Source organism: Pristis pectinata, chromosome 5, assembly GCF_009764475.1.
Source record: "Pristis pectinata isolate sPriPec2 chromosome 5, sPriPec2.1.pri, whole genome shotgun sequence".
NCBI classification, from domain to species: Eukaryota; Metazoa; Chordata; class Chondrichthyes; order Rhinopristiformes; family Pristidae; genus Pristis; species Pristis pectinata.
This window is the reverse complement of record NC_067409.1, coordinates 87041975-87053992: the sequence shown is the minus strand read 5'-3', so window position 1 is coordinate 87053992 and position 12018 is coordinate 87041975. Positions and strand designations below refer to the sequence as shown.

General features: G+C 43.6%; 1 protein-coding gene across 3 annotated transcripts in view; it reads left to right on the top strand.

Moving 5' to 3' along the window:
* The window catches only part of LOC127570604 (small nuclear ribonucleoprotein-associated protein B'-like), a 23542-nt gene extending 11964 nt beyond the window's left edge, over positions 1-11578 (top strand). The window contains exons 2-7 of one of the 3 annotated variants that reach the window (XM_052016310.1): positions 2861-3012; positions 3409-3520; positions 5821-5961; positions 8069-8192; positions 9912-10040; positions 10836-11578. In XM_052016310.1, coding sequence (XP_051872270.1) covers positions 2861-3012; positions 3409-3520; positions 5821-5961; positions 8069-8192; positions 9912-10040; positions 10836-10873 — 696 coding nt within the window. In that variant the 3' untranslated portion in view covers positions 10874-11578. The remainder of the gene's footprint in view (positions 1-2860; positions 3013-3408; positions 3521-5820; positions 5962-8068; positions 8193-9911; positions 10041-10835) is intronic. The other 2 variants (XM_052016311.1, XM_052016312.1) reach the window with 2 other exon arrangements.
* Positions 11579-12018: the final 440 nt, after the last annotated feature.

Sequence of the window (12018 nt, the reverse complement as noted above, 5' to 3'; positions counted from 1 at the left end):
TCCCTCCTCCCCCCTCCCCTCCCCTCCCTCCCCCCTCCCTCCCCCCTCCCTCCCCCCTCCCTCCCCCCCTCCCTCCCCCCCTCCCTCCCCCCCTCCCTCCCCCCCCTCCCTCCCCCCCTCCTCCCCCCCTCCCTCCCCCCCTCCCTCTCCCCTCCCCCCCTCCCTCCCCCCCTCCCCCCTCCCCTCCCCCCTCCCCTCCCCCCTCCCCTCCCCCCTCCCCTCCCCCCTCCCCCTCCCCCCCTCCCCTCCCCCCCTCCCCTCCCCCCCTCCCCTCCCCTCCCCCCCCCTCCCCTCCCCTCCCCCCCCCTCCCCTCCCCTCCCCCCCTCCCCTCCCCCCCTCCCTCCCCTCCCTCCCTCCCCCCCCTCCCTCCCCCCCTCCCTCCCCCCTCCCTCTCCCCCCCCCTCCCTCTCCTCCCTCCCCAAACACACACCAGCCTGGTGATCTCTCTATTTAAAACTGACAATAACCAGGCATCCATTTGCTGAGATTAATTTGTATAGGGAATACTGATCTGTGTATTTTTAACTAAAGCTGAGATCTGACTTCAGTTGGTGCACACAGGTTTAAGGATGTCAGCCTCTAATCTTGTCAGGATTTGAAGACTAATCTCCAATTTGCTTTCTAGAGAAAAAAAAAGCATTTTTTAACATTTGTGATTATTAGTTGTGAAGTGTACTGGGAGGGGGCGTTCTTTGAAACACAATCAAGACTTGGCGAACTTCAGGACTTTCTGCTTGCTTTCCGATTTGCAGGTCATGTGGACTGTTTGTTTCCAATTTGGGATGGGAATCAACTTGAAAGCATGTTGTTGAGATGAAAGCTTCAGTATAGAGGTGGCAGCCTTTGCACTGATTCCTCCTGGCGTTAAGCAATAATCCCTTCCCTTCATAAAGTAGAAAGCCAATGTAAATAAGCAAGCCCACGGTGGCCTCGCCAGCAATGGCCCCATGGCGCAAGAGAGAGATCCGAAAGGAAAATGCCAAAGTGAACGATAATGCAGAAACTTTACTTTGTTCCTTCACTAAATTGGAATCCACTTCCTCTTCCTTCAATACTTTGGGGACAATAACTGCTCTACCACTTTGGGATGAGGTAGCCTTATAAATAATTTTTTTGTAGCCTGTGCAGGTGTGTGCACTTGTAACTGAGTGAGAAAAATGCAGAAGGAGCTGAAGAGGACCAAGCAAATGCCCCACCACCCGCTTCAACACTGAAGACTAATTAGGTTGTAAAGTGCAATGTTCACATCCAGCCTATCTCGCAGATTTCATTTCTGATGTTTCTGTTGATAATGGTGTTGAGTGATATGCGGGGGTGGGGGAAATAACATTTTCTAACCCGTCTTAATGAGGAAGGTAATGTATTAAATGAATTGATATTGAATGCCGGAGTACATCACTGATTCCAGTTAGTGCAATTCTTTCAATTTCAATCATGTACATTGTGATGCACAGCACAAAAAGAGATGTCTTGGGTTCAATCTATTGTGTTTTAAGCAGGTTCCTCTTGCTGGAATTATAGTGTCCTGTACATATATAATGGAACATATTTGGAGGAATAAGAGGTCATTCCAAAGGGACTTGGTTTATATCCTTTTTGAGGATGTGACTAAACACATCGCTGAAGGGAGAGCAGTAGATGTAGTGTATATGGATTTCAGTAAAGTGTTTGATGGTACCCCATGAAAGGCTTATTGAGAAAGTAAGGAGGCATGGGATCCAAGAGGGCATTGCAGTGTGGATTCAGAACTGGCTGGCCCACAGAAGGCAAAGAGTGGTTGTTGAAGGGTCGTATTCTGCGTGAGGTCGGTGACTAGTGGTGTACCTCAGGGATCTGTACTGGGACCCTTGCTCTTTGTGATTTTTATAAACGACCTGGATGAGGAAGTGGAGGGGTGGGTTAGTAAGTTTGCGGATGACACAAAGGTTGGGGGTGTTGTGGATAGTTTGGAGGGCTGTCAGAGGTTACAGAGGGACATAGATAGGATGCAAAGTTGGACTGAGAAGTGGCAGATGCAGTTCAACCCAGAGAGGTGGCAGATGCAGTTCAACCCAGATAAGTGTGAAGTGGTTCATTTTGGTAGGTCAAATGCTGGCAGAATATAGTCTTAATGGTAGGACTCTTGGCAGTGTGGAGGATCAGAGGGATCTCTGGGTCCGAGTCCACAGGACGCTCAAAGTGGCTGTGCAGGTTGACTCTGGTTAAGAAGGCATATGGTATATTATCCTTCAATCGGGGAATTGAATTTAGGAGCCAAGAGGTATTGTTGCAGCTATATAGGTCCCTGGTCAGACCCCACTTGGAGTACTGTGCTCAGTTCTGGTTGCCTCACTACAGGAAGGATGTGGAAGCCATAGAAAAGGTGTAGAGGAGATTTGCTAGGATACTGCCTGGAATGCGGAGCATGCCTTATGAAAGTAGGTTGAGGGAACTCGGCCTTTTCTCCTTGGAGCGATGGAGGATGAGGGGAACCTGACAGAGGTATATAAGATGATGAGAGGTATTGATAGGGTAGATAGTCAAAGGCTTTTCCCCAGGGTTGAAATGGTGGCCACAAGAGGACATAGGTTTAAGGTGCTGGGGACTAGGTATAGGGGAGATGTCAGGGGTAAGTTTTTTACTCAGAGAGTGGTGAGTGCGTGGAATGGGCTGCTGGCAACGGTGGTGGAGGTGGATACGATTGGGTCTTTTAAGAGACTGTTGGATAGGTACATGGAGCTGAGAAAAAGAGAGGGCTATGGGTAAGCCTAGTAATTTCTAGGGTAGGGACATGTTCGGCACAGCTTTGTGGGCCAAAGGGCCTGAATTGTTCTGTAGTTTTTCTGTGTTCCATATGTAATAGTTTCCTTTTCTTTTCAGCCTATTGGAAGAAGTGCCAAAATGGTGCAATACGTGGATTACAGGATGCGCTGTGTTCTTCAGGATAGCCGTGTCTTCATTGGAACTTTAAAAGCCTTTGATCGGCATATGAACTTAATTCTTTGTGACTGTGATGAATTCAGAAGGTTGAAGTATGTATGCTTATAATTGTGCTTTCTCATTTTTTTAAAAAAATGTTACATTTTGATTTGAGTCTCTGCTGCTTGTCTCCTGACTTGCATCATTCCATTCATCTATGAACCCCCCCCCCCCCCAACCCCCAAAGAAAGCTGATAACCAGCTGCACAGAAATGGAGGAGCATGGAGATCATTGGATTTTGTTATGTTACAGGGATGGGTGGGGTTGAAAATAAGGAATGGTGAGAATTTGAGTGTATATACGGTGTATAATTCCTCTTTCAGCTACCTAGATTCTAAGTTTTGATATTGTGTGTGTACACGATGCTCCTTATAACATAATTTTAAAGTTTCTAATTAAATGCAAGTTATTGTATTTCTCTTACGATCTGTTGACTGGATTGGTGTAGATCAAAGAACGCCAAACAGGGCGAAAGGGAAGAAAAGAGGGCTCTTGGTCTCGTGTTGCTTCGAGGGGAAACACTTGTAACGATGACTGTAGAAGGACCTCCTGTGAGAGAGGTAAGAGGTGGTTTACACTTCTTCATTCCTTTCAATTTAATCCATTACAAGGATAAACCTGGGAGCTCCACTATGTATTCTGAATGATTAAAATTTACAAAGAAATTGATGTAGGTCAGTTCTGACATTCTCACCTTTGTTTTCCAATCTGTTTTCACTTCCCCATCACCTCACCATGGGGTCACCCTTCCTAATTCTGTGAGCTGCCTCAGTCCTAAAACCCTCCATGTTACCTCTGCTCCTCCAATTCTGAGATCTTCATTCCCTCATTTAATTGTTGTCTTTCAGTTGCCAAAAGTCTAAGCTTCAGAATTCCTTCACTGAAATTGTCCATAAAGCTACCTTTTAATTTGTCTCCTTTGGCCAAATCCTTGATCGTCTCCCTTAATAACTCATTATGTGGCTCTGTATCAAATTTTGTTTGAACAAAGAACAATATAGCAGAGTGTGGGCCCTTCAGCCCATGATGTTGTGCTGACCTATATAAACCTACTCTATGATCAATCTAACCCTTCCCTCCTACACGGATCATAACCCTCCCGTTTTTCTTACATCCATATGCCTATCTAAGAGTCTTTTAAATGTCCGTATTGTATCAGTTTCTACCACCACCTCCGGCAGTGTGTTCGAGGCATACACCACTCTGTATAAATTTTTTTAAAAAAACCTCCTTCTGATGTTTCCTCCACGGCCTGCCCCCCGCCCCCACAACAGCCTCCAAATTTTCCTCCTCTGACCTTAAACTGGTGTCTTGTATTAGCCATTGCTGCCCTGGGGAAAAGATGCTGGCTGTCCACCCTATCTATGCCTCTCATAATCTTGTACAAGTCACCTCTCATCCTGTGTCACTTCAAAGAGAAAAGCCCTAGCTTGCTCAACCTTTCCTCAAGATATGTTCTCTAATCCAGGCAGCGTCCTGGAAAATCTCCTCTGCACCCTCTCTAAAGTGGTCTAACCAGAGTTTTATAGAGCTGCAACATTACCTCACGATTCTTGAACTCAATCCCCTGACTAACGAACGCCAGCACATCATACGCTGCCTTAACCACCCTATCAACTTGCATGACAACTTTGAGGGATCTATGGACTTGGACCCAAAGATGCCTCTGTTAAGAATCCTGTCATTAACCCTATACTCTGCCTTCAATTTCGAACTTCCAAATTGTATCACTTCACAGTTGTCCGGATTGAACTCCATCTGCCACTTCTCTGCCGAACTCTGCATCCTGTCTATATCCTGTTGTAACCTACGACAACCTTCTACACTGTCCATAACACCACCAACCTTCATGTCATCCACAAACTTATTAACCCATGCCTTCACTTCCTCATCCAAATCATTTATAAAAATCACAAAGAGCAGGGTCCCAGAACGGATCCCTGTGGAACACCACTAGTCATCGACCTCCAGGCAGAATACTCTCCATCTACTACTACCCTGTGCCTTCTGTGGGCAAGCTAATTCTGAATCCATGCAGCCAAGTCTCCATGGATCCCATGCCTCATGACTTTCTGGATGAGCCTACCATGGGGAACCTTGTCAAATGCCTTACTAAAGTCAAAATACACCACATCCACCACTCTACCTTCATCAATTTGTTTTGTCACCTCCTGGAAAATCTCAATTAGGCTCGTGAGGCACGACCTGCCCCTCACGAAGCCATGCTGACTATCCCTAATAAGACTATGCTTCTCCAAATGCTCATAAATCCTGTCCCTAAGAATCCTCTCCAATACTTTGTCCACCACTGATGTAAGACTCACTGATCTATAATTCCCAGGATTATCCCTATTCCCTTTTCTTGAACAAAGGAACAACATTTGCCATCCTCCAATCCTCTGGTACCACTCCTGTGGCCAGGGAGGATGCAAAGATCATTGTCAATGCCCCAGCAATCATTTCCCTTGCTTCCCATAGTAACCTGGGGTATATTCTGTCTGTCCCCAGGGTCTTATCTATCCTAATGTTTTTCAGAAGCTCCAACACTTCCTCTTTCTTGACCTCAGCCTGCTCCAGCACATTAGCCTGTTCTATGCTGACTTCACATTCGTCAAAGTCTCTCTCCCTCGTGAACACTGAAGTAAAGTATTCATTAAGGACCTCCCCTGCCTCGTCCACCTCCGGGCACATGTTCCCCCTTTATCCCTGAGGAGTCCTACCCTCGCCATAGTCATCCTCCTGTTCTTCACTTATGTATAGAATGCCTGGTAATGGTAATGCTCTGAAATGCACAGGAATGTTTTGCTAATTTATACATCTATATAAGTCTGTGGTTTTTCTTTTCAATGCTTACTCACAGGTTGGCATTTCCAGAGTTACAGTTGGTGGTCCTGGTGTTGGTAGAGCAGCAGGGAGAGGAATACCGGTCAGTATATCGATGATTCAAGTACCTGCAGGTCTAGCTGGACCAGTAAGGGGGGTTGGAGGTCCTTCACAAGAGGTAAGTGCAAACAATGTGATGGCTGTGGTTTGTGAATTCTTCCTCCAGCTCAAGCTTTGAAACTGTCCCTGATCTGTTGCTAAACGGATCTAAGGCTACAGCAGTATATAGATCAGATGGAAAGTTGGGTGGAGCGTTGACAGATGGAATGTAATCCTGACAAGTCTGACGTGACACGTTTTGGGAAATCATATAAGTGTAGGACATGTCCAATAAATGGTAATGCACTAAGGCATGTCGATGAACAGATTAGGGGTCTAAGTTTCCTGAAAGTGGTAACACCAGATAAGAGTGGTGAAGAAGACATATGGCCTGCTTGCCTTCATTTATATTAAAAAAAACAGAAAATGCTCAACTAGTTGGACAGTACCTGTGAAGAGATGGTTAATACCTCAAATTTTGATGCGTACAACTTGACAGCTTTGTGCAGGTATTTTCTATGCTGACATTCAAAAACTATTAAAAACAATTTTCATTTTCTACAAGTTAAAATAATTAAATCACAAAACACTGTGTTTTGCTTTTTTGACATTTAAAATCTCCATTCAAGTGAATGAGTTCAGGGCTCCCATGTAAGGTCTGACCTGGCACTGGATTCAAAAGCAGATTTCCCAGTGAAAATGTTGGGAAGTTCCTGGAAGTCTGTCCTCCGCTGCTGGATTCCAAGGTTAGCAAAGTGACAGATTCACTGACGAGAATCTGTCAGCAGGTTCGAGCCTTCTCTGCATGTGCTGAAATCCTCAACCTGCTGGTGTTCAGGCAGATAGGTGCAGGTTGCTCCATGAGGATTCGTGACATTTACTTTCAGACTCTGGGGCCAATGGTTCAGGTCAGTAATCAATCTGATGGGACCAGAAGTGTATTATCTGCAGTGTTTTGTTGTTTGATCTGATGAATTGCTCTTTTGAATACAGTAGTGCCAATTTTGCTATACTTAGACCTTGTCAGACAAAGGGGTATTTCCAAAATAGCACAGGAGTGTGGGTGAAATTTAATCTTATCAGACTCCCAAAAATAATAGTAATTCAGCTGCCAATTCTGCACCTACTCCTTTTTCTGTCAATTGCTGTCACAACATTTTTTGTGCACATATAGAAATTGAAGTTCACCCCATTATCTTAATTCTCTACTCAACATCTAATGTACACCTTGGAAATTCCAATATCATTTGTAAATATTCAGCATTGATGCTATTGGTTTACAAATTTATGTAAACAAAAATGGTTTGTTTGTAAAAGACAGATTTTTCAAAAAGCTATACAAACTCATTGCTGAAGGTATCCATTCTTATAAGAGGAATTGGCAAGCAATGTTTTGTAGCATTAGGGAAAACTTTCAATAATGAAGTAGATAATACAGCCATGATTTGCAAAACAAATTGCAAGGATGAACAACAGCACTAACACTAACACATACAATGCACTAACTCTCGTGCCTAGCTTGTACCAGCTGAGTCAAATGGTGAAAAGTTTGAGCATTTAAACTTTGTATTCTCTGCAGCTAATATCAGGATGAGTTATGCAATGTGTAAGATTACAGAGAGGTATACTTTGAATATTTTGTTTGACACAGATTTGGTGATCAATTGGCAGATGTATACAGACTGGGATTTCATCACTGGTGACCAGTTTGGAAGTGTCTTTGGTTTAGTTCCTAGCCTTTTCCTCAGACGGGTCTGTTGGAGTATGCTGTAGAAACCCAATGGTGGATTTAGAGATTTGGTTGAGGATAAAATGTTTCCAGATGACGTGTTAAATTGAGGCTCCCATGTGGCACCTCTGTAGGTGTTAAGGCTTAATGTTCTTTTGAAGAGTGGGAAGTTCTCCTTAGTATCTGGCTGTTGTTCATCCATTAATGCTTCTACCTCATTTCTGTGTGTAGATAGCGACATTGCAACAGTGACTCTGAAAGGAGCCATTGGCTGAAGCTCTTTGGTCACTTAAATTTGTGAATGATGCTGTGCTTTTTCTGTCTATAAATCTGTCTTCTTGAATTTAATATTTTCAAGTGCTGATGCTGGCATAGTTTTGTCAATATTTGGTCATTCTTGATGCAGTATGTTCTTGATATTCTAGCTTTAGTAGCTTGTGTTTGTTTATTGTTTTAGTTGATGACGCCTCTGGCTAGAGAACCTGGAGATGCATCTGCTCCTAGCTTTTCTGCTCCCCCTCAACCCCGCATACCAATGAGAGGTGCCCCACCTCTTGCGAATCTTGGAGAAGCAAGGCCAGGTAGGTCCATAAGTATTTACCTGTGACACTGAGAGACAAGAGGCACTGATATCAGTTTCTGGAACAACACACAAAAAGCTGGAGGAACTCAGCGGGTCAGGCAGCATCTATTGGAGGGAAATGGACAGTTGACATTTCGGGCCAAGACCCTTCATCTGAACATTTCTGACCTGATTTTCGGGCTCATTAATAAATGTTTTTTTTCAACTCATCATAATTACAGATTCAAATGGGTCATTTCACCCTGATGGAACACATCACTTGCTTGTTGTGGAACCTGCCTGGTCTCCATATTGAGTAAGTGGCTGGCTAAGTGCTCAAGCAGCAAAATTGTGATGTACTATCAGGGACTGTTATCTTCTACCAATGAATTAATTTATTAAGAGCTTTCAGTTTTATAGCTCAACGAGAATTTATCAACATTAGTGGATTTTTTTCAAAATTGTAAATAGTGACTTAATCATCAGCAAAGTTATGGAAGATGTCATCAAGTTCAGAACAGTGTTATCAAGTGGCATTTACTCTCAATAACCTGCTCAACATTGCCCAGTTTGGGTTTCACCAGGATTACCTGGCTTCAGCTTATCACCACCCTTGTCTGAACATGGTCCAAAGAGGTGAATTCCAGAGGTGAAATGAGAATGACTACCCTTGCCATCGAAGCAGTATTTGATCCGGTGTGGCATCGAGGTGCCCTGGTAAAACTGAAGTTGATGAGCATTGAGAGAAGAGATGGCTCCAGTGGCTGGAAATGTACCTTGCACAGAGGAGGCAGTTACTGATGGTCAGTCATCCCAGCCCAGCACGTCATAGCAGGGATCCCTCGGGGCTGGGTACTAGCCCCAACTACCTTCAGTAATGAAATAAAAACAGAAAATGCTGGAAAGACTTGACATGTCAGACAGCATCTGTGGAAAGAGAAGTAGAGTTGGTGTTTCAGGTCAAAGACACTTCATCAGAGTTGGGAAAGAGAGAAAACTGGTTGTGGAGAGGGTGGGGGAGCGATGAATACAGCTAAGGGAGTATCTCTGACAGGATGAGGTCAGGGGTGCCTTGGGAATAAACTGTTTCTCACTTCCTCAGTTCTGACAAAGGATCTTCAATGTGAAACATTAACACTGTTTCTCTTTCCATAGATGCTGCCTGAGCTGTTGAGTGTTTCCAACACTTTCTGCTATTGTCTTAATTATCACAATTTTTTAAATTTCCAATCATCCTCAGCTGCTTCATCAATGACCTTCCTTTCATCAAAAGATCAGAAATAAAATGTTCACTGAGTGTACCACGTTCAATTGCATTCAAAACTCCTCAGCAAAAGAAGCAATCCATCCCTGCGTGCAGCAAGACTAAGACAGCATTGAGGCATGGGCTGATAAATGGCAAGTAACATTTTTGCCACAAACGTAATAAGAAACAGGAGCAGCAATAGGCCATCTGGACCCACAACACTGCTTTCCCATTCAATAAAATCACGGCTGATCCAGTCTTGGCCTCAATAGCACAAAAGTGCCGGGCAATAACCATCACCAATTTTTACTTCTGCATTGGAACAATTCAGCTACTTTCTCCATAGAGGGCTATGTACTGCTGAATTAAGTGGTTTGAAAGTAACATTGAGCATGTTGGCTCCTGGTAGCACATGTATCTGGTCAGTTTGGCAATGTTTTTGTAGGATAAGAGTATAACTGTATTAATTTCCAGTCAATCTTCATGATGCAGGCTTTATGGGACCACCACCTCCTGGCATGAGATCTCCATTTGGACTCTCAATGGCAATGCCTTCTGCCAGAGGAGTTCCCATGGGAATTCCACCAGGAATTAGACCACCAACGTTACCGAAGATGAGAGGCAAGTATAGAAATAGCACTGCATCTTGGGACATATGGCTCCCTCCTGAATACCTTGTTTAGTGCAGTATGAAGGAGCTGCTTTTTGATTCCACTGGTATGGTGTGGTGTCTGATTGCATGCCTTTCTTCATTTAATTGTGCCAGTATTTTCTACTCATCGCTATTTGTCCCAGCTGTTGTTGGCAGACAAATAAGGCACTTCTCCCTGCATGTGACCCCTCTTCCTATTAAAGCTGGCTTAGCTGAAATAAAAAAAATAACCCTCTGGCAAAACAATCTTCTGCCCCAGTTCCAATGTTTCCTTTCTTCAGTCTTTGAATGTTTTGCTAATTTCCAAATCAGCGCCTCTTTCCTGTAGCTCTCCAAATCTATCCTTTCTGGATATCATTTCTGAAATGGTCTCAATCAGTTGCAATTGGTTTTCCAAAAAAACTCTCTGGACATAGTATGCTATTCTGCTTGGTTTTCTTGTGTTCATTTCACATTATACCCCCTCCATTTTTCAGGTCAATGCACTGATCTTCCTTTGCTTCGCTCTTGATGAGCCATTTATGTCATGTCACCTCCACAACAGCTTCTCCCTACTGATAACTGTACTTCTGAAATCCTCCAAATTTTGAGCTTTTTTGATGTTGAATGATAGGCATGAAGTATTTTTATAACCTGTTCTGCTTATCCAACCTTCCAAATGGTTCAGTAGAAAGCAGGAAATATACAGATACTGTTAGTGGAATTGTTTCTGTGTTGTAGGTTGCACAGCCATACTCATGCATGTCTATTCTTTTGCTCCCAAGGTCTTCCTGGATCTCAAACAAATCCTCCAAGGCCTTAGAAGAACCTTGAAGGACTTCTTCATTAGGCTTTATAGTAATTACAAACTCCTTTGGAGCATTTTACTGTGAACTGAAGAGTTCATGGGGGAAAAACATTATTTTCATTCAGCCCTCACGTATGTGAGGAAGAGCTTTTGCAATGAGGAAGAATCCCCTCTGGACAAAAATGTATTTGCCACCACAGGGAGTCCGATTAGCTTCCCTTTTTGTCTTTCAAATCAATCAACACCTTCCTGTTTAAATCGTACTTTAGTTTTTCATTGATCAACAACAGGCTTCTGTCTTAATTTTGGGCAAAACAAAAACAAAAGTCCAAGTTTGACTTTTTAAAAATAAGGTGTTTACTGATTGGGGGGGCAAACAGTCGCTACAGGTGTTCATGTATGCTGTTTCCAAGCAGACATAAGAGTATTATTTTCTGTTTAAACTCAGTGATTTATCAGATTAGTAGAATGGGCCAATTTAGTCAGGGACCACCAGAGTTTGTAAGAAACCTTGGACCTGATGTTCAAGGGTCCAGTTTTAATTTAAAACTGCTCTGAAGTACAAACCAGGAAGATGCAAGGTTCCACCTCCAAACTCAGGCAGCTTCTCTAAGAAATGGTAGGAGTGCTTGAATTAGTTTCAATATATCTTGGTTAATTGGTGTTCTTATTCTTGGTTTCCTATTGTATCTGCTGTGGAATTAAACTACAATATGCTTAATTTCTCGCTGCAACTATTAAGTTCTCAATATTCACTCTCCAGACTGGTATGGACCTTGGAATCCTAGCCTTGCAGAGAACATAGAATAGTACAGTACAGACCCTTCAGTCCACAATGTTGTGCTGACCTATGTAAACCTTATCCACATTCAATCTATCCCCCTCTCTACTTCACCTCCCATAACCCTCTTTTTTTTCTTTCATCCATGTGCCTATCTAATAGTCTCTTAAATGACCCTTTCATATCAGCCCCTACTACCACCCCTGGCAGTACATTCCAGGCACCCACTGCTCTATCAAAAAAAACTTCCTCTGACATCTCTTCTGAACTTTCCTCCACGCACCTTAAACGGGTGACCTGCCACCCTGGGGAAAAGATGCTGGCTGTCTACTCTGTCTATGCCTCTCATAATCTTGTATACCTCTATCAAGCCTCCTCT